The 23910-nt window shown below is 40.0% G+C and overlaps 1 protein-coding gene and 1 long non-coding RNA gene across 6 annotated transcripts in view; one reads left to right on the top strand and one right to left on the bottom strand.

The window, feature by feature from the left end:
• LOC145969205 (Fanconi anemia group J protein) overlaps positions 1 to 3623 on the bottom strand; it is a 43629-nt gene extending 40006 nt beyond the window's left edge. The window contains exons 1-4 of the mRNA XM_083095128.1: positions 3403 to 3623; positions 3216 to 3320; positions 2446 to 3046; positions 2249 to 2360 (exon numbers count right to left, since the gene is read on the bottom strand). Of these exons, the coding sequence (XP_082951254.1) occupies positions 2249 to 2360; positions 2446 to 3046; positions 3216 to 3320; positions 3403 to 3572 (988 nt within the window). The 5' untranslated portion in view covers positions 3573 to 3623. The remainder of the gene's footprint in view (positions 1 to 2248; positions 2361 to 2445; positions 3047 to 3215; positions 3321 to 3402) is intronic.
• A 236-nt stretch (positions 3624 to 3859) lies between these two features.
• Positions 3860 to 23910, top strand: part of LOC145969354 (uncharacterized) — a 211018-nt gene continuing 190967 nt past the window's right edge. For 4 of the 5 annotated variants that reach the window (XR_014438046.1, XR_014438048.1, XR_014438049.1 and 1 more), the window contains exon 1: positions 3860 to 4593. This is a non-coding gene — a long non-coding RNA (uncharacterized LOC145969354). Of the gene's footprint in view, positions 4594 to 23663; positions 23725 to 23910 lie in introns of all 5 variants that reach the window. The other variant, XR_014438047.1, reaches the window with a different exon arrangement.

Genomic DNA, 23910 nt, shown 5'->3' on the forward strand with positions numbered 1-23910 from the left:
TCATCGAATACTTTGCAACGTTCCAGTTTCATTGTCGCGATGCGCGCTTTAACTAATGTTTTATAACAAACATGGCTCTCGAATATCAAAATATCGATAAATTTGGCCAATATATTGTAAAATATAGTTATATAAAACCATATGTTATTTTGTTGGAATCGGATTACACACTATCGAAAAAAATATCTCCACAACGACATTTCGAATTATTCGTACTCGGAAAGTCGTTTCTAGCGAGTAGTAAATAATGTCATTTTCATGCGATGTGATTGTTCCTCGATCAATCGACATTCGCCACGATTTCCTAGTGGAATATTAAGATGGGATCGTACGATAAACCACCTCACTCGGCGATTCTAGCTAATTCAGCTGCTCGTTCAGGGGGGGCGCAAAAAAGGCTATAAGCGCGGAAACGCGTCTCCGTCGAAACTTTCCGGCAAAGTAAGCAATGATCATCGATCGCGTTAATGGTTAATAGATCCTACATTAAGAACAATAACACGACTTTCACAGACAAGACTGGCCAATAAAATTCTACTCCGACAAATAACGATTAACTTCGATAAACTTGCACGTTTGTTTATAGGGAATGTCAATCTAAATTAATATATAATAATCTAAATTAATATACATATATTAATATTACGTTATAAAAATCTCGATTCGCTAAACTAAAAAATTTTCACAAAAATGTAAGACTAAATTTTTTTAAATACAATCGTCAATTAGAGACCGTTTTACACGATGCTTTGCAAGCCGTATACTTTGGCCAATATTTGCCACAAACGTCAACAGACACCAATATTTTGTCGCTAGAGGCAAGGTAACGCGGCTATCGAACATAATGTTAGACGAAATTGTATTCTCGTCGCATTATCATAACGAAGGACAATTATGTTCGTCCCGCTGTTTTTCGTAGACTGGTACGAGCGAGGACGGGACGAGACATCGCTCATCGCGAAGGTAAATCTAATTGTTTAGAAATTGCACGAATTACGAACAATTAGCTGCATGCACGCGTGCAAGTCGGAATTACCAGCGACTTCAGATCGTAATGATTATTACGACGGTGTTGTGTGCGCATGAATGGTTGAATAATTTAAATTAATAGCCAAGAAACCGCTAACGATCCGAATTGCTTTCTCTCTCGGCGAGGAAATGAGAAAATCCGCGCCTTCTTTCCTCATAGCTAAATATACTCGAGACCATTATTCGATGTAAAAGAACGCTTATGCGTGAAAATCGCGCAATATTTACGATCCATGCATTAATGCAGCACGAATGTATTAATTTTTATACCATTTCGTTGAGAAAAAAAATTATGTAAATTAATGCCTGCGCGATGTGATGTTTAACCTCGCTCGCATTAATAGATTAAATGTAAAATGCCGATAAATAAATTTGCCGTTTCAAACAAGAATGCGCTTTCGATACTGTCATGTCAGCATGCGAATTTCTCTTGTAGAATTTTTCAAGAAAAATAAATGTTTTATATAATGTATTCTTAAAAATATAATATAGTATATAAATAGTATAATAGACAAAATAAAGATCGCGGAAACTAATCAGTTGATGAACGCGACAAACGCCTGACATCGTGGTGACATGCCTTGAGAAATTATCCGGAAGACTTTTAAAGTTCTGACGAGGTAAAGCAAAATGTTCGCAAACTTCGGGAAACTTTAATAAGGGCGATACTCGGCCGCGAGGTAAAGGAGAGACAAACGAAATAGGTAGATGGTGGCTCAGCCCCTTTTTAATTTCCAAAATTCGCACGACAGTCAAAAATCTAATGAGAGTGATGAGCGCACGTGTATGCGGGTGTACAACGAGAGAGAAGTCGCTAAGACGGTTGACGTTAACGACCGGCTATCACGAGACATGACACGACGACAAAACGAGATTTTTGCGAAACTCCGTGATAAATCTTAAAGACAAACATAACGTGGTAAAGAAAGCGCTGCATGAGCATGATTGATAGGAAATTAATGAATATCATATGATCGCGAAATTGCATCATTCAATTCACTTGCACGCACTTGGAGTTTTTATATTTATAATTAGATGGGCGAATAAGTTGAGAAAAAATCCGCGGATTATCTTATGTATTAATTATGAAACATAATAATCTCATTAATGAGCAGAAAAAATTGTGTAAAGATTTCATTAATGAGTGATAATCCAGAGATTTTAATTTAAACTCTTGTTATATATCTAATATATAATAATACATGCATCACAAACTCACTACTGTATTGGTCCTGCCACGCCAAAGCTCCGCAGAGAAGAGCCAGAGTCTTTCCACTACCAGTAGGGCTTTCCAAGAGACAGTGCTGCTCCTTGGTACATCCTTTGATAAGCTGCACATGTAATTTTCAATATAATTAATAAAATTGTAACAGCATTACAACAATAACTACACAATTATAGTACAATTATACTTACACTATTCATCACTGCTTTCTGGCACGGATACGGTTCGACAGGAAATGTGACTATAGTTCCCGCAATCATTATTCTATGTTGTATCGTAACTTCAGATGGCAAAGCCTCTTCTTTAAAGTTGTTCAAGCTCATCAAGTCATCATCATTTGAACTTGTCAAATCAAACATTAGCTTTTGTTTTTTGTTTAATACTTCTTTAGGAATTTCCTCTTCAATTCTTGAATCATGCAATACGGAAGACGTGCTGGTTTGATATCTTGACGCATAAGCAAAACTTGTATTCCCCCAATTAAACATTGAATTGGTATTCTTAGAAGTACTAGGCGTATCAACTACGACATCTTCATCACTGCTTAAATCGTCTGATAAATCATGCATATTTGTCAAACTACATGCAAGATTTGAACTATCTGTTACATCATTTGAAATACAAGCTGTTCCAGGATTTGCGTTTGTACAGTTTACTTGTCCTATATTTGACTGTGGATTTGATATTGAATCAGAGCTTTCATCGTCTGATATTTCCACTGAAATAATATTTTTGACATGTAACTGGTGATAACGATCTCTTTTCAAAGATAACCTTGATTGCTGGTCCATGCTAAAAAATAATTAAATATACAAATAAGAGTTAGAAATCTTAACGTGACGCTTAGCAATGCAAAAAGTTCTCAAAATAAACGTTTACATCAGTCAAAAGAGAGACGTACATTCCTTTAAGTTGAAAAGTTAACCTACAAAATTCTCTCGACGCCTGTCACAATGCTTACCTTAAAATCTCAAGTCTCTTGTCAATGCCGTTTGTAACTTTAATTAATGCGTATATAAATGATCCTATCACAGCAAAAATGACGCTAATCACGAGCATTAGACACCTGTGGAACGCAACGCATGCGACCTTGCTATACACGATATGTGTTATATATATACATGTATCTTCCCGGCATTTGTACTCACACGATAATACATTTTAAACTCTCAACATCCTTTCTATTACTCGCTGCAGAGAATATATCACGAACGACCTTCCGTGAACGTTGCTTCTTCGTCAAATGTGTGCTACGCGGTGTCAAAATAGTCCGGCGCGACCGACACGTGACGTCATTCATACGCGCGTTAGTAAACATAACGCGGGCATCTCCATGCTCGTGTGTATTTTACATATATTTCTACATATAAATATTTACTTATACAAATATTTAGACGATTTAATAGATAGAGAATAATTTTTTTTAAAGGAGAGTGACATTTATAATATATATATATATATATGTCTTGTTTATATATATCTTGTTGAAGTTTCTTGGGTCATTGATGCTCGACTCTTTTGAAATTAGCGGACAATGGCACGAGGACCACGACCCTTAGAACACGGAACGCAAGTGACCAATCATAGTGCTCGATAAAAGATAAAAGCGCGCAGTCAGGCGAGACGGTGTCGCGGATCGAAATGTTTATTTACTTTCGCGCTCGTTGAATGTAATCCTATTTGTATACATATGTATTTCAAGTGTCGTGTGTGTGTCTCCCTAGTGTTGTGTTTCCGCGGCTCTTGAAAGCGGCGGACGTACAGTCGCGGAAGCTGTGGAAAAATTCAAATACGGAATATCGGTTTCTTTTAAAATCTCCGAGCGAGGTTATACGAAGTAGTCCGCGTTGTAGAAAAATGTATAAATGACGTAATCACGTGACGTTGTCGATCTATGTCGAGAAAGGCGCGCGATAAGCGAGACGTGTCGCGGAAATGTTTTTTTTTTTTTTTGTGTATATTGTTTACATTTCTCCCCCGAGCGTTGAAAGCAACGGACGTGAAGCTGCAGAAGCTGTGGAAAAGCTAAAATACACAGTAACATTTTAGGAGAAATCCCCCCCTCGCCCTAAAATCGGCGCATGATATTATACGAAGTTTTCCGTGTTATAAAAATGCGTAATCACGTGACATCGATGAAGACGCGCAATAAAAATGAGACGGATCGAAACGCTGGTTTTCGCGCTTTTTAAAATTTATTTTATTTGCATTTTTCAAGTGTCGTGTTTTTCGAGTGTGTGTGTGTTTCTCCGGCCATTGAGAGCAGTGGATGGACAATCGAAAGGAAGCTGTACAAAAAATGGAATCAGATGGAATGCAGAGCAGCAGCAAGCAGCAAAGTGAGTACTCTCATTAATAATCGTAAAAAGGCAATGATACACGTATGCGAAAATATTATATTGTATGCAATTAATACGCATCGCAATAATATAAACACACAATCGCAAAAAAAAAAAAAAATCTCCCTTCACGCGATCTATTTTCGGAATAAGACGAGAAAATATTCTCTGATTGCTCATTTTTTTACTATAAATTGCGATACATATTAAAATTTTAGCTTTTATTATTGTTTTACAATTTTTCAATCCTGCTATTCCTGATATAAGAATCTAGGGATGCTAAATATAAATGAAAATATAAAAAAAATATTCGTTCTTTTTTATAACACAATTCAACAAAAAATAACTTTCTTTGAACACAAGAAAAAGAATAATTATTTCCTCTAGTTTTTTATCTTGAACACGATTTTTTCAACTTTCAATCTTCTGTACAATTTTGAAGAAATTGCAAAGAACTATTTTAATGTAATAATTAAAAAATTACTATTTTAAAATATTTTTCCATTTTATAAGTTTAATATGTGACACATTAAAATATTTAGCATAAAAAATTACGAAAAAAGATTCTCTTTCTCTTAATTGAATTATGTAATCATTCTTGAAAAATTTATACATAAAACATCTAAAAGGAATTTATTATCGCGAATGAGAAATTTAATAAAATATTACGATCCTGTTACACACACACATACGAATCTAGGAATGTTAAATATATATATGGAAATATAAAAAAATAAAAATTATATAAAATTGTATATGGAATTATATAAAATTTATACTTGAAATTATACATAAAATTTTACAATCCTGTTATATATGAATCTAAGAATAGATACATATATGAAAATATTAAAAAAAAACATTCCTTTTCATAACGGTTCAACAAAAAAAAATTTTCTTCGAACGCGAGAAAAAAGTAATTAATTTTTTCCTGTAGTTTTTTACCGTGTGTAAATACAATTCTAGTTTTTAATTTTCCCCATTATAATTTTGAGAAATTTGCGAATAAAGTTGCACAACGAGCTATTTTAATGTATTTTTTTCGTTTGATATAATATTGTTAAAGTATTTAGCGTAAAAAAAATTACGAAAAAAGATTATTCTCTTTCTTGTGCGTATTTTTTTAGTTGAATTGCGTAATTATTCACTTGAAACATTTATACGTAAGACATCTAAAGGGGAATTTATTACCGAGCGCTCGAAGGAATTCTCTCTCAGCGGGAACCATTTCAGAAGTATCAAACTTCTGATTTACATGTTTCTCGGGTTTCGAGAGCGGTGCGTATCAAAAGCGACGCTGGAATCAAAACTCACGGCAGGCGTGCGTGCGCGCGGAATAAAGAAGGCGGCCGGCTCTGCCCTTGCAGAGCAAAACACCCCCGCGCCCTCTCCACCTCGTGTGAGAGACATGAATCCTTATCAAATTATAATCCGAAATTCCCACGCACGCGCGCTCACGCGCACGCAGTTTGTGCGCGGAACGCGTGCGTATCAGGAGCGTAAACGGGATATCAGGGGCCCCGTCACGTACGCCGGCTGAACATGAAATTGCTCATTCGTGGCTCACTCTCAACTCACGTGCACGTACCAAACAATTCCACCAACTTCTTGCACTTTCACACGGTTATGATGGATATCTTAACGATCGCGCAGCGCCGTACGATAAGGGATATTCCTCGAGGATAGAGAGACGCAGCATCCGCGCGACGAGTTTCCTCCACCGTTAATGACTGTGCGAGATTCTTCGAGATACTTTTCTCACGATTACGCTGATCTGTGAATGAAAAAATAAAGAAACTCGGTGCATCGTTATACGCTGGAAGTCATTAATCTGAAATATCGCGTTTCGCGTTGTTTTGTTACGTTTCGTGAATCTTTAGGAAGATACGCGCTGCTCGAAAATTGATGCGCTGGACCGTGAATTATGCATACTCAGTATGATACCCATAAAACACGCCGAAGGGTAACGGCGAGTTATTATGGCGAAACGCGGCAAATTGCGTGTAACACCCTTCGTCTCAATCAGATGACGCTGAATTAAATTTGGACGCTAAAAGCACAAGATCATTTGATCCTCCTTTGGATCTAACTTTCTTTCTCGCATCTGTCTCACTGCCTTTTTTATAATAGTGATTTTGAAAACAATAGTAAATTATTAATATTGTATTGTTTATTCCTTGCATATTTTCTAATTTCTCTACGATTTGTTCATGTTCGTAAAGTATATGAAGGATAAGGTATAGATATCTAAAGGACAAGCACATTTACACAATATGCAATTTCATTAATGCAACATTCCAATAAAACTACGCGAAGAAATAGATTCACCGTCGCGGACAAACGTAAATACTTTCCGCAGAGAGACGTTGCCAAAATATTTTCACCCGGCTGAAGGCGACCCCATTCCCTTCGAAAATAGGGGCGTTAGGAGAAACCATAGCGAGCAGAGTATATAGCCCGAGTTTCTTCTGCGTAGACACGCGGGGGATCCCGTATCTCAACTTCATATTTCGTGGTCACCCCGTGCGAATCCACGATGTGCCGCGTCCGTTTCTGACCACGAAACGCGACACGGAGAGAAAAAAAAAAGAGGGACAGAGAAATAGAAGGAAAGAAAGAAAGGGAAAAATATGAAATATAAATAAAACATATTCTTACCGGCGGCAAGTACAATAAAAATGCGGGGAGATCAGGAGGGATGCCCGAGGAATACGAAATGGGGTCTCTTCCTACTCGGTGTCCCTCGTCCACCCGCTCGCTCCTTTTCATTCGAAACCGTCCTTCTCGTCGTCCCCTTCGTTCTTTCCGCCGTCCCCTCCGTCTCCTCTGCTGTCATCCTCGCTACCGCGCCTATATTCGTAACAGCACAACCGTGGATCCGCGGAGAAGCAGTGATTGTCGGACAGAAGCTGAAATATGCCCTTATTTCGGGACGGGCCGCTTCTCTGTATTTACGATGGCACAATAGGCCCATCTCTCATCCGCGGCGCGGTCCGCGTGCCGACATTTCATCCCCCGTGGTCATCGCCGTGGCTCCCTTCGGTGCTGTTATTTCGGGGACACTTTTCGTAATGCGCATAATTTGTCCACACTATAGCGCCGGGTCAAATTCGTGGAAGGAATCCGTCACGGTTGGCACAAACGCAAAATTGCCGTGTATCAATCTAATTGTAACAGATTTTGCCATGCAAACTTTAATTTTAACGTTTTAAACTGTCAATGTTTATCTATAAAATATCTGTTTATTAAAAATATTTTTTTTTGCTTTTATAGATATCAATTCTAATTACTGAAAATATTTTAGTATTAATATATCTAACATATTAATTACAATAATCCTAATTAATTAAAAATTATTTAAAAAAAAACATAATTTATAAATATATGTATATTAATTTGCTATATATATTTACTTTATTTTTTTTTTTTTTTTTTCAAAGAAATTATTACGTTAATTAATGAATAAGATCTTAAAATTCTGCGTATTTTACAAATTTTTTTACTTTCTTGTAAGATATAAATTATCAGCCCCAAATTCAGAATCTATTTTTCTCTCTGAAATCAGCTTTCTTGAATTCCTTGAATCTCTACGAGAATCACAAAAATAATTTCGATTCAAGAAGCATGTTTTTGAAGTAGACGAGCGTTGATGATGTGTTTTCTGTCGCGATGACGTTGCACCTACTGACACGGATGCGCGTAATCGTGCAGGAACATCTCGTGGGGTACGGCAAACAAGACAATAAACCGAATAAACGGCTGTCCGAACTTAATTAAGGAGTGGCGGGTGCATCCACGCGAAACGCGCCGTCATTTCTCCGCCGAGCTTTATCGGCGAAAGCTTCTATCCATCGGCGGTACGATAAGATAAGAAGAGCTGCCCGGTGGGAGTTAAGATAGTCATCTCTTGGACGTACACCAAACTTCTGCAATCCCACGTTTTCCGCGGGGTTGAGCGAATCGTACATAGCGATGGAGCGAAACCGATATCCCTCACCCGATCGCGTAGAACTCATATACTTTGCGTTATTATTATATGAGGGCTGATTCATCGCATTCCCATAAGTCTCTGGTACAATCTCGGCTTTATAAAAATAATATCTTGATCTTGAATATATTTTTCTACAATTTATTTTAATAGCCTAGATTGATAAAAATTTATTATTACATTATATAATTGTCAGAAATTTATTATTTCACATTTATTTTAATAGCCTAGATTGATAAAAATTTATTATTACATTTTATAATTGTCAGAAATTTATTGTTTTACATCACTTTTTTTCGTAAATTATTATAATATAATACGGATATAGAGCACAGGTGTTTTTATCTTGCGTGAAAGTATCGAGCCCATCGCTAGCCATATGCGACTGCCTCTCTCGTTCACTTCTAGAGTAGTAACTCTTCCACTTTCCCTGCTTCGCTCGTGCTCTATCCGTTCCTCTGTTCACCCTCTGTCTGATCTCCCCGTCGACCCTCCACCGAAAGCTCTCGTGCTACTTCTCTCTCTTCTTGATTCTCTTGCCTCGTTCACCGTACGCGTTCGAAACGGGTGAAAATAGACGCTAGAAGAGCGGCGGAGATGGAGGATCAAATTGAGTGCGCCTGTGTCCAGGAACAAGACCGAAACTAAAATAAAAGAATCATGCTGGCTGAAGCACGGCAACGACGAAACTGTCCGCTCGCGCGAGAACGGTGGGGATATTTTGTCCAAAGTGCCGTGAACGCGATTCCGCAGAGTCGAATCATCCGAAGATGACTTGGAATGATATTTTTTTCCGAAATTTTATTACCCACACAATTTATCGTGGTATTTGTGTGGAGTTTTCAAACAAATAAGAATTATATTTTTTGGCAAAATTCTCTCCGATCCACAATTATAAAGATTTAATTTCAAGATATCACAATGCATCTTTAACAGAATTTAGAAATATGTTCTTTAATTAAAGTTGTAGAAATTAATGTGATGTGTCCTCTCTAAATATAATACATAAAGCAATATTTTCTTAACTAAAATTGAAGTGGAATTGATACATTTATAAAATTATTTACGAATAGAAATTTATTTTGAGAATAACACTGTGTCAGAAGAGAGAAGACATCGCATAAAAATTACATTTGATGAACCGCGAAGGGACAATAACTTTTCGACGAGGGCAAGCGAGGGACATCGATCAGATGTGATCACGGTGGAATTAGCCGTCCCTTGCAGGATTCTAGAATTCCTTCGCCCTCTTCCGCTTCTGTGCTATCGTCGCCAAGCCAATCCCGCTTCTATTCCTTTGCCGAGACGTTCGAGACGATCAACAATCACCCTGTTACTGTCGGATATACAATAAACGATAGAGGGAGCAAAGAAAAATAATTACTTAACAGAATCAGCAAATAGCATTACTTCTGGGGGTCCGGATTTATATGCCACACAAAAGGCATTTCACAACTTACTTAATAAATTGAAATAATTGTTTTATTCGTGTATTTCTCTTTAATGTTACGGGAAATCAATTCTCAATATTTCATCGACTTTCTTACCTATCGTTCTGTATACCTTTACAATCTCATGTTATTTTTGTACAAATCAGCTTCTTTTTAGCCGTTTATTTTATTTTTGTCGAAAAAAACAACTTCATTAAATTTAGTATATCAAAATTTCAATTTCGTATCAAAATTTAATTTTTAATATTTCAGTTTATCTTAATATTATTCGCGAAGGTCGACAATAAACTGCAAATTGAAATATTTTATAGACAAAAATTAAGTATTCATTGTTCTATATTTTGGCGTTCGCGTTTTTAATATAAATATTTCTCGACCGTTACTTTGAGAGGTAACAGATTCTCAGACACTCAACATTCAAACAGACGTCTCCGGCCTCAGATGCTTCCGTCTACGTCGAACGCCTGTAACATCCGTCACTCGCGGGGCGAACATGAAAATAGAATGGGTCCCGTCGCGGGGATGAGTCTCCGTTGGCATAAAATATGGATGGCTCGCGCGGCTTTCTCTCTCCTTCTCTATTTTGGCTTGGCCCGGCGCCACAAAAGAAAGCGTCACGGCAAATTAATCGGGCGACGACGAGCACGCGAGATGTGTGATTTAATAAAAAGGCCACCCCCTCGTGCGCGCGCGCGCACAGGGGGTGGATGATGCGAGCGCGACGAAATGCGGGGTGACCCCCCGCGGAGTAATAAGTTTAGTTCCAACGATGAAAAGGCCATAAAATGCGGCGTACGGCGCAGCATGAGGCCTTGTATCGCGACACTCGAATTTCAGATATCAGGGAGAAATATGAACTCGCGTAACATCACACTACGCAGGAAGTCAAAACACGCGTTTGTTGCAATCTAATGCGATGGAATAAAATATCACAAGATTACAATCGTCAATGGAACAGTGAAAATTTATTTTCGCAGAATTATGTAATTTGTTGAATATTTTTTAAGACAGCAGGATTAGAGAAAACAGAACTAGAAGAGCGCACATCTATCGCGTTAGCCTCTTACGTAAAGTCGAGCAAATGCGGACTTTTTGTCGGCTGTCATGTCGGTAGTATTTCACTGCGGTCGTTATGCTATCCGCTTTTCTGAAATATGTTTGCACTGCACTGTCGCGAATGTACAGCGTATGCGTGCGCCAATACTAACGAGAAATAAAAGCGCGACGAAAAGGCACACTTTCTCGCTTGCTTCGTGTGTCATATCAGCACGCGATCGTCGCTCGCCACATCACGTGTTGGCCGCTGTTAATTTTTTACACTTTCTCTTTTTTTCTCTTTCTGAAATTCGCGACGCTATCATTAGCCGCTCGTTGATGGCCAACGCGAATTAATACACATACACACATATAATCATAAAATATATATCTGATATTTTTTATCTAGGCTTTTTCCTTCTTTTATGTTTATCATTTCATTGCTACCTTTTAACAATCAACGTACAAATTACTTATTAAAAAAGTAAAAGAATTTACTTAATAATATTCAATATGCTAATAATTATATAATATTCAAATGCTAATAATTATATAATAAATACCTTTTTTACATTTTCGTAAATTTTAATTATCTTATTATGCATGTAAAATCACTTTTCAATTGAGTAATAATAAATTGCATAATCAAACACATGTGCAACATAAAGACTTTTATGATGCGAATGTAAATTGTCGAATTGATCCACGGACGAAAACAGACCTGCACACAGAGATAGGATGCCAGAAGTGGAAGTTATTAGGGAGTGATTTCATTTCCGAATTTCTCGCCGGGGATCGCCTTTCGGCTTTCCCCTCAACCTCCCCCGCGTCCTTCCTTCGCCGGCAGATTAAATGACCGATGCAAAAAAGTCATAAAATAAGTTATAATTTGGCGCAGTCGGCGTCACGTTGCTCAATGTCCTGTGTGATCACCGTACTCTCACTCGAGTGAACTTCGGCACCCCCTGCTTCCACGAGAGAATTGGGACGATTTCTCCATCCCTCTCTTTCTCCCTCTCTCCCTTCTCTTGCGTAGCTTTGTCCCTTTGGTGCGTCTCGTTTAGAATGCCGCATGTTACCATAACTTGACTAAGTTAGGGTTGCCTATATCGTTCGGAAAATGTTCTCTTCTCGACTACTCTCGCCTTTAAATTTAAGCGAACACGATGAAAGACTAAAGAAATATATATTATATATTATATGAACTTAAAATATAAGTTTTAGGAAAGCTAATTTAACATATCTACGATATCGAAACCTGTAGAAGCGCTCATTTTTTCACCTTTACTAATAAGAAGAATTTGAAGAATATTCACTTCATACAGCGAACCTAATCTCGCTCGAGAGAATCCTATCTTTCTCTCCATGTTTCTGTGAGAAGATTGGGGTGATTTCGTTCTCTCGGTCCATCTTCTACTTCCTACGCTGTCGTCCTTTGATATACCTTACTTAGAGCACCGAATGTTACGTTCAAGCGGGGTAGCAGGGAGATTACGGGGTGCGCGAGTGGATGTCCTATCCAATTCCAGATTAATTGCAGGATCGAGCGGGAGGTCAAGGGTCGGTAAGGACCAACGTTCGAAGTTGGAAGGGGGAACGATGACCCAAAAAAAAGACACGAACACGAGACGATGCTGCAGAGCCGAAAAAAAGTTGTTGCGTCATGCTGCTACAACAATTTGAGTACTTAATGAAGCGCGCGTGGAATTCAATTTTGTCTTCTTTTTTGTATACAATCCATATTACCCATTTGCGTTTCTCCCTAAATTTTTATAAATATCACTGCTAGAATAATTATGATATTTCTATTATATTAAGCTCGAACGAGTAATTCAACTCGGAAAAAAGTTTCTCGTGGATGATAAAATTTTTTTTCACGAAATCGTTTTAGAAAATAAAAGTACAAATAATTGTCGACTGACACACGCGGATAGACTCGATATATTGAAAAAGAGTCGATTACGATTACGTCATCCAATAAAATAGATAAGCTTAATTACCGTAATCGACATCTCGGTCGACTTCCACGCGACAGCCAAACGAGGGGGCCAAATGACACCACGTATGGTGGACCGTAATGAATACCGGGGGAGGGGGGGGAATGTCACAAGTCGTCTACGCGCCCTTGGATGCGATACACATTTCACAGTACGAGGGCTTACAGATTAAAGGTCGCCATATGAGGGAGGCCGTGACACGCAAAACGACCGTACATGGCGCGAAGGTTGGAAACGCACTAGTCGCTCCGAAAAAGCGATCTTCGATATCCGGAAGGGGAGGAGAGAGGGTCGTTGAATTCGAAATTTCGAAAAACTCGCGAATGCACTCCCGTCAACGATTTTACGCAGATGTCCGGTGGCAGAGAGCATTATGCCAACGGAAACGTTAAATTTCAGCGATTCGCCGTGTGGGAAGAAGCGGGACACGTAGACGCGACAACAAAAGAAAAGACGAATTCGTTCACCTTTGTCGTCGTAATGGACACCTATAAGCACCGGAAAGGCGTAATAACTCGCGCATAAGCCGTCTTATTATTCACGCTACGCGACGGCACATGTGCGTTGTGCGTGCGCGTCCCGCGATCGAACCGCAGCGGATCCGGGAGGGTGGAACGAGCGTCGCGAGGCCGAGAGTGTGTAAGATACAAAACGGTAGGTAGGAAGATGGGTATGCATTTTCGGCGACACGCAGACTTGAACGCAACGTCGGTCGAACCGTCGCCAAGTACTTTTTATTGTACGCGATGTCTGGCGATGTCGGTGTTTCGTAATAGCAGAGACACCTTTTTTTATACTTTTTTCGGCTTCAATTTCACGTTTGACATATGCGACATTTCCTTTTCCTCTCGCGGGACAGCTTAAGAACTCGATTGTGCCTTGTACGAGGTTTCTCGAATTATCACAGATGTAAGGAGGTAAATTTGAAATTTAATGCACGTTTAATAAAATGTATAAAAAATGTTTCCATAATTTGTTACATCAACTTACATTTCTGAGCATAATATTTATAATTATCTTTCAATATATGTAGGGGCATTCAGTGTACTAATATCTTATGACACGTGTCACAGTGGCCATATTCTCCGACTCGAGTCTCTGTCATAAATTGCATGCACGCGCTGCTCGTGCCTAAGTCGCTAATCCCGTCGGTCAGCCGGGAACCGTGCGTTGCACCGACATTGCAGCAACGACTGATCCGGTAGTTACAAGCCAAACTGCCGATCGGAATTGGTAACAAGGCGACCGATAGGCGAGGGGGGCGAAGGAGAGCTCGCGCAAGCGGGGGCGGGAGGAGCGGAGTGCCCATAAATCTTGGCACAATCGAGGGTGTGGTCAAACGCAGTGTCGGATGACCGTGGTCTCGTCTACAAATCTATAAAGGCCCTCCGACCACCCCGTCCCCTTCTATCGCCCACGAGGCGCACAGACACGCGCGCGCGTGTGTCTGTCACAATCTGGATACGTGCGCGCGCGCTTTTCCACACCGTACACGGACAAACGATCCTGCGGGACCACTGGTCGAACACACAGCACACCTCTCGTCGGCCTATAATATGTTCTCGTCACCAGCAACGCTGTTGCTGTTGCCGATGGCACCATTGGCGACGTATTTTCCCCTTTCGCGGAAATCGCCGTTTTTCGGTGATTTATCGGCCGGGCACGGCCAGCACGCACACTCGCTCGGCCGGAAAGGAGCAAGAAATTTCCTGCTTTTATGCATTAAATAAAAATAGGGAGAGGGGTGACCGTGCGAATCGCGGGCACCAGCCGCGACGGTTTTTCGCGATTGAACGTGAACAATAAAATTGGAAGGACTATTGTTAGATAAATTTGATCGAAAACATTAACTGTGGACCCACATAGGAAAGAAACAATCGTGCTTTCGTATTTTTATACATTTACATAGATTTTTAATCTATATACTAAGTTGGGTTTTTTTTACTTGTATAGATTTTATGTAGATTCCCAGAAGATATAATTTTGCGATATTATAAAAAATATTTTGCCAACGTTCATATTACGTAATTTTATTGTGCAATGATAAAATCTCTTTAGTTTAATGTCAATCGTTGTCACGTTCAAAAATCTCGATCCAGCATGACCAACAAATATCATCTTCTCTTTCGTGGGAATAGATTGATATCGAGACTCGCTGGCTATTTTAATGGTTATTGGCATCATTTAATTTTCTGTCGACGCTCGCTAATCGTGGGTCTCTCCCTTCGAGGAAATAGCCGATCCATTTGTCAGCGGCTCACCGGAAGCAGGGAGGGATCCATCCGATGGATGAGCGCGCAAAGGATTTCCTGGATATTGCAACAAACCGTCCTGGGAGTACGACTCGGGGCCGGAATAAACATTCCGGTGTAGAACGTTTGTTTAGAAACTGGTTTCGAGGCGGAAGTGATAGAAGCTAAAAGTATACGTTGTAGAAATCCGTATTTAATACATGTGGATGCTGTATTTTTACCAAAAAAAAACTTGTCTAATATTTGCGCGAGATTCCGGGATCTAATAATGAAAAAAAGTATTGCTTTTTACCCGAATAATAAACATTTCGTCAAAGATCTGAAAGAATTTCAAAAGCGAGAGATCATCGCGTCATGCAGCAGTATGTCGTAATAACACATAATAATACAATTCTCGGTGACGACACCCACTATTCGTGGAATCCTGCTGAACCGCGAGGAAATGGCGGAATATATAACGTGCGCTTTGTGTGAGAAATACGAGAAACGCGACAATAAAAAAACGTAGCGTCGGCTGTAACGTACAATCAGACGAACGAGAGACGCGCGTTTCAGCCTCTTTTTGCACTTTGTCTCTTTAACACAAGGCCAGCCTGCGGTTCGTCTTCGGGCTCTCCCACCTTTCGAGCGTATGAGCGCGCGTATTTTCCGAAGGTCACATTATGCCACGATCGGGGATAATAATAGGCGAAAATTTTACCGCCTCGCGATTTGCAGGAAGTCACTTCCGCCGCCGCGTTCCTCGCCGACGAAGCGGCACTCGCTGTTTTCCAGGTGTCCCTTCCTGCCGCCGTTTGACGCAGCCACGGTGAGAAATTTCCGCCACGGAATCGCTGGCTTCTCCTTCTAAGAACTCAGAACGACTTAGCTATTATGCTCAGAAATAGATTCACTGTTAGTCACAAATAGAAAAATTTTGTATCTCTATCTTGTCGTAATATGCATTTAATTTAATTTAATTGTTTAATCTAAATTAATAATAATATTGCCTGAATTGAGTAACAACTTTTTCATCGATATTGTACTCTTGAAAAAAAATTCTGCTAACATACAGGAAGGCTACCGTGATCAACGCGCAGCCTCGGTAAAATTTATGTGTGTATAAAATTTCCTAACTTAAGTATTCTTAATGCACGCGTTGCCATATGGCTCGAAACGACGGAGTTAACAGCACCGCACATTACGAACGCCGTTATCGTCCACGCTGAAATCGAGACCTCAGGCAGGATGACGACGCACCTCCGGGTGCGATACGAAAGAGCTGCCTGTGTAACCGATCCGGCGCATTAAAGTGACAGAAATTGGCCGCGCCTGAGGTGTGCGCTGCCCAATGGATGGACGGTCGTGACGGGGCCCCCGTCATTTCCATATTGTAATGTCCCGTATCCTGTCGCCCGGGTACCGGCTGATATTATGCGCTAACAAACCATTTAGGCCAGGTGTTAAATTGTCTGTGACGCCCGAACGATCGCCCACTCGTTCTCTCTTTCGACGTTGCCGGCGTCGTCGTTGCCGCCGTCGTCGTGCCACGAAAGGAGAGGAGAGGACATCGGGGAAACGATACGAGCGTGTGTGGAAAAGGTCGGGTCTGGAACGAGCGTTAATGGCTGCAAATTGGCCAGAAAAACGGCCGGGACGCGAGCCTGATCGGTACAAAAAAAAAAAAGAAAGAACCCCGACGAATGATACAACCGTTTCCTGTTTACGATCGTACGGGAGAAAAAGACGATGGAGATCATATTGCGTCGCGCTCCTTCTTTATTTCGAGTGACCCCGCGCGACTGGTTATAATCGATTCGATCGACCAATTCGTCAGGTCATCGGGAGAAGGGTGTGAAATTTAATCTCTCGCGCTCTCATCCGTGTATTGTGTGAGACCTGTTTCTTTCGGTGTGAGAGAGAGACTGGTGTTTATGCTAATGAAAAGAGATCTCTCTCAACGATATCTACTCGGATAATAATCGATATTTCTTTTTTTTGGTCGATACATGTTACGAGTTATCGAATATCGTTATTCGAACGACAGTTTTCTCAAGCACGTTTAAAATTAACATAAATCGTTTTTTTTTTCACGCTCGGTTATTAACCTTTTCAACATGTTAAAAAAATATTAGAAATACCCATACAAGGTCTAAAAATGATAGCTATTAAATTCTAAGTGAAGTTGACTTTCGAAACCATATTGTGGCAATTATTCAATATTCATGATAAATAAATGAGACATGAGCGTAGGTTTATTCTTTAACGTATACTATAATCAAGCTGTAATTTCGAAAAGAAAGGTAGCAGAAACGAGTAGGCAGAATAAATTAACCGTCAACATTATGCTAGGCGTAATCACTCTAAATTGGCCGGAAGATAGTGAATAGCTCGATATGAAAATTTTTCAAGAAAACACCTTCGATTATTTCTTACGGAATCTTTTGACATTTTAAACGAAAGATGTGAGAGAGAAGTAGGATTTTTTTCAAAAATATTTAAAACAGCGATGACATCACTGAAATTTATATAGATGAGCATGAAATGTCACGAGCGATCGCGTGATCGAAATTGACATGGCTCGTTTTACGAAAAAGGTGCAAGTAACAAAGAAGATCGGTATCTAAAAGACAAACAAGCACGCGAGTCGGAGAGGAAAAAAATATTCGGAACTCTCGCTAACATGCTCCCGGACTGCTCCCTTTGCTATCCCATCTGTTCGCGCGCGCGCGCGCGCTTGGGCTGACTCCAATTATTTAAATGCCAACTCTAGCAATAATTCGTCCCATTACGAATGCGACTAGCGATGAGCTCGAGCGATTACGCGCTTACCACCGAATTCACCGTATCGAAGCTTAATCTCGATTCCGACAGGTTGTACGTTTTCACATTAACACGTTCGAGCGATACATACAACTTTTATTTCTCTCTCTCTCTCTCTCTCAGCTTGTCTTTTATTTCAAGTTATCTCTTGAAATATTGCATGTAATAAGAAAATTATAAATTATAAATTTGAGTTTATAATTACGATATATTTATATGATATAGGAATTAAAAAAATAACACGATCATATTACATCAATAATTCTTTCTCTCTTCCAGAGAGGTTGAATAATAGAAATTAAGCGATAAAATAATCATATTACTTATAATTTTACTATAATATTCACACACATACTTGTATAAAATATACGCTCTAATAATTTTAATTGAGCTCTTGTGGCGTTAATTAATTTTTTTAAGGAAAAGAATAATTATATTTATCTAATTCAAATCTTGATTATCAAGATGTTTCTCTATTATCTTTGTTCGCATTCGAGGAGAACTCGAGGCGGTCGCTACTCATGCGGTTGGTCAGAACGAGCCAACATACCGCGTAGCGATAATTTCTTTGTGGAGAACGCGAGGCATCGTCAAATAAATGCGCAGCCCCACACACTTGGATATTCAACACGGAAAGAGAAACAGAGAGAGCACGATAGAGCCACGGAGAGAGAAAGAGAGAGCATTAAAGTGAGATAGTTGATGCGTCAGGTAGAGAAGTGGCAGGAAAGAGAAGGAAGCACCGCGGCAGCTTCTGTGTGGGCCTTAAGCAGGGCCTTAAGGGACTTAAGTGCGGTGAGGAGCCTTATCTCGCCTCGTTACTTCGCTTTATAACGACGGCGAATGCTTGAAATATCGGCGCGCCGGCTTCCGTAATTCCGTATAGAAACGTCGCTTAATTCGGCCATTAGTACGACGCCGGTAATTCAAAGGAACAAGCGATTACTCGGCCAGCGAGAATCCTCATCGAATGTTTCACCTGCTATATTTCCTCTTGACGCGCGTCAATTCATCTAATCGCGCCTACCGCTCCTCGTCATAAGGCGGAACGACCGCGATTAATTCATATAACGTCGCGCAAGAAACAATTTTCCTCTTAAGCGACACCGCGATACCATCGCTATCAAAAAAAATGCCTTTCCATTTTGACATTCATCCAATTATAGGCGCCGCGTGACGTGAATAAGCGTAACACATTATTTATTACCGCACCTACGTGATGACAAACGCTTCTTGAGATACTCGAATAAAATCTCGATCTTAGTCGATATGAAATACACCCCGATCGACTCGAAAGACAAATGGGGATGCTCGATCTCTTTTCGTTGATCAGGGGATGTTCGATGACGGAGGAACCGATTCGAGCACGAACCACGATGCCTCCTTCTTCGGGGACAGCAGATTTGTTCAAATCGTCGTCGTCGTCGTCGCGCTTTCGCAATATCGGGAATTGCATGAGGCACGCCAGCCACGGGGGTACACGGGGGTGTACTAGGACGTTCGGAACCGACCATTACGAATCAATAAGCGAGGACGAGAACGGCGGGCCTTTCGTGGGACGTTTAATTTGCGACAAGATCGTGGGTGGGTTAACGACGGGCTGAAAACTACGAAAAGACGCCTCGAGGACGAGGGAAGTCTGGTCCCGTGGTACCAACTGTCACGGTAAGAAGAAGACCGACGAGCGGGGTGAAGAGAAGGAAGGAGGGCATGGGGACAACGAGACGTCGACGGTCCAATTAGGTCCTAAATGCGACGCGGTTGCTATTGTCTGCTCGCGGATGATACGTTTTATTTCCCGTTTTTGTAGCGCTCAAATAAAACACCGAAAGATATTACATGAATTTATTTTCCAACGTCAAATTTTTTCGTTCTTCTTTGAAAAACTTAGTTTTATTTTTAGATATTACATCGATTTATTTTAATTAAAGCAATATTTTTAAATGTTTTTTATACTCGTTTATCATTATTTCTGTAACGAAAATTGTTCTAAATTTACACGAATTTCACTTTATTATCGCAATCGAATTAAAAAAAAACCTAGGATATCACGATATGTTTGCGACATTTTGCGCAATGCAGTTCGTGATTTTTTTTCCGAAGAAAGGACAATACCTGACTTTCTTAGCCATTAACAAATTTTCTCGACATGAGAGATCGTCCTTTCGTGCGGATAGCTCGCGGTACCGGCTGTCACGGTCCCCAAGATGGGACGAAATAAAAAACGAATGGGTGTGAAAAGAGCGCGGAGGGTACGAAGACGACAGGATAACAAGACGCTGACGGCCCAATTAGATCCTAAACGCGGCAATAATTTCCTACGTTATACCCGAGCGCGTTAGGGGATGATATATTTCGTCGCTGAAGATTTCAACGGTTGCTTGTAATTGGTTGGGTGAACCTCTAATTTTCCCCATTGATCGATGGTATCCGTTATCACTATAACGAATCGATTAAAAAGACGTATGGATCGATTACGTGTCAACCTGCGTGAGGAATCTGTCTGGTGTCGATTAAATCGCGATCGTTCATGCGAGATGCTTTTAACGATATAAAAAGTGTATTAAATTGCCAGCGCAATTTTTTATAGCTCCCGGGGTTTTATTCTTTTCACGAAACGCAAAGTATCGGTGTTATAATATCATATAACTAAAGAGCGATACAATTAATTAACATAATTAACTCTCTACGCAATTCCACACTCAGCTTTAAAATACTAACTAAAGCTATTGGAAAACTAAATGCGATTTCGTGTGCCATGAATATTAGCTTAGTGCATAATGAAATATGTTCTACAATAACAATTTTAAATAAGATTTACATCAGAGAGAGAGGGAGAGAAAAAGAGAGCTACTAATTAACACACTCTATTGTATTCTATATTTGTTACATTTTATTATTTGTACTTTGATTATTTTGTATGCTACCATTTTAAAACTGAATATCTCGTTAAAGATTTACTAAGGAAACAAAATTGCATTCTTATCCTATCAGACCTCGGTGCACTGGTTTTAGGGAAGAAATCCCTCGTAAGTTCGCCGCTTCGGAATTTGGCACTTAAAACGCAGGTAGTCTAGATTCCTGCAGTTGAGACTGCGTTACGTCCCTTGATACACCTGCAGTCGGCTTTTGCGCGGCATGCATACGCGAATCGCATACCAGGACGAAGACGACGACGACGACGACGACTTTATGGCCCGGGTCTTAAAGTCCGGGATACGAAGTGAATTCTTCCAATCCGTGAGAAGAGAGGGCGAGCGAGTAAAAGGAGGCGAGAGCAGAAGCACGAGGAGGTGGAGGGTGAGGAGGATGAGAGGAAGGTCCATCGGATTTTTCCATGGCATGTCGCCGGTTTCACACCCTAAGTGGCGCGGTGTCTCTGTCCGAAGACACTCGTACACATCCGGGGCCCGACTCGAACGGAGGTGGACGCACACCACGATCGGGCGGCTGAATAAAAGATGAGATTCACACCGCGCGAGTCTTGTTCGCGGCTCTCTTTCGGTTTTTCTGTCGTTCCTCTGCCGGCTGCCGACCGCGCGGTTCCTCCACCTTCTCTCCGGCCGTCGTCGCGCTTAATAAAATGACTTCGGGATCGACGCAAAAGAGCTCCCGGCGCGATCCTCGTGTCTCGGCCGCGAGACCAGTCCCTGGACGACTTTAAGCGGCGTTTAAGTCTTCGATACGTTGCCTCTCTCACGATTGTTCAAGATGCGCAAAGATATAATTTCACGCGACAGCGATCACTTCGTATCGAAATTCAACTCACGCGGAAATATCTACATAAAAAATGAACACAGAGAAATTAGAAATATACAAAACTTGCTTTCTCCGTGGAATTTTATATGTCTCTATTTTAATTCTTTAATTAAGAATAAATAATTCCAATAAATAATAATATTTTGATAAATTTAAATAACCAATGAATTAAAGAAGCATCGAGCAAATTAATTAATTGTAAATCGAACACACATTTTAATACACAAATATTTGTTCTCCAATATATTAATTTAAATTCGCACGATGAATTAGCGATCGCAGTGTTACTTGTACAGCAGCCGATAACTCTATATCGCAACCATTGACTTTTACGTATGTATGTAGTTGACAAGAAATGTTTGAAGCAAGGTGTACATTTTTTCGACATATACACATCCTGTTGCTTGCGTCAATTTTTCTCGCTCGCGTGCAATCTCCATTTTTTTGCCTCTTATCGCTATGTTTAATTAAGTAATTTCACAATCGAAGTAAATATCGTTGTCGTTGACGGGTTTTTGTACAACTTGTTGTTTGATTTTCATCTTCGACAACTTCGTCGTTCTTCCTCACGTTCTTCGTCTTCTTACTGAAGACTGAAACGATCACGCCAACCTTCGGACCACCGACCGGTTTTGCCGCGAGTTAAACTCTTAATGGATACGCGGTTGTCTTCGATCGTGATTATCGAAGATCAGTTGATACTTTCGCTTCTCTCTTCTAAGCCTTTATTTAATTTATGAATCGTGTTCGTTATCACTGATACATATGGTGTTCATATTTATACGTACCAAATTAGATACGAAATATTATTTTCAATAATTTACGATATCAATTTGACTTTCTCAATCGATCTATTACAAAGATTAAAAAATTTTTAACAATACTATTATAACCGATAATACATCATTAACAGGAGGAAATTGTCTTTTTTGCTACTGAATGACCGAACGATTGGAAAAGCTTTAAACTCCATAATTAAATTCTGCTTTCAAATAGCATAGAGGGTTGTTTGTGATGTTCTCTGAAATTGTTCGTATTTTCTATTCTGTATCGAACGAAGACATTGACGGATTTGTACGTTCTCTTTAACATCAGTTTTCAATTCTAATTGAAGTGAAACTGAACGAGCGCCTGGTTTTTCTACCGTACTTTTCTTCAACGAGCTATCTATATGTGAGAATTTGCGCCATTAAAATTGCTCGGGCTATTTTCGCTCAGCTGTCTTTCCGCGAGGATACAAAATGCAAAAAGAAACACGCGGTTCGTAAAGCCGCGATTTACGATCGAACGCGTAAGGAGCGTTTTTCTCACCGATTTCTTGCAGCTCGTATATACTTCACAAAGAAGTAGACGCGCGAGTTCTTCCACTCGTGTTCAGCCACCCGATATCGATCTCGCTCTGTTTTCAATATCTTTGTTTTTCTGCCACACGCGGAACATCGAAAGGCTTCTCCAAACTCGTTGAGGTTCTACGGGTTCTGACAGGTTACTTCAGACCGGTTCTACTTCAACTTAAAGTGTAGATGGATCTCCCCCCCTTACACGAAGTCAAATATTTTCGCCACGTCTCTAAAGGTGGACCGAGATATCGCGAAGATACGTCACGCTCTCTTCCCGGATAACTGACATGAGACAAACATTAATACTTTATGAAAAAATAAATTTTTGCAAAATTTAATGCAGAAATGTAATTTATATCTTAATGATATAAATTAACTTCAATTACTATAGATTGCAAATGATGATGGTGAAACATACACGTATTCTGTTTTTTTCTCTTTCATAGCATATGTTTACACCAACGTGTAATTATCATCGACTCGCTGTCAATAGCAAGGATGTAAGGGGTAAGTTAACGCCAGAAGTAAGCAACACGACACTTTTATCTCCTAACGAGTTTCAAGGTAAGGGCAGGTGTAATCATATATACGGGATGTTAAATTACTCTAGATTTTCTTGCGTTATATTGTCTGAAACTTCAAAAAGAAGATCATAAGTAAGCTGCGACATTACATACTTCAATGTTTCTTTTT

This window comes from Camponotus vicinus, unplaced genomic scaffold (genome assembly GCF_025532165.1).
Source record: "Camponotus vicinus isolate PSW18456_S1 unplaced genomic scaffold, iyCamVici1.0 SCAF_3, whole genome shotgun sequence".
In the NCBI taxonomy this organism is placed as follows: domain Eukaryota; kingdom Metazoa; phylum Arthropoda; class Insecta; order Hymenoptera; family Formicidae; genus Camponotus; species Camponotus vicinus.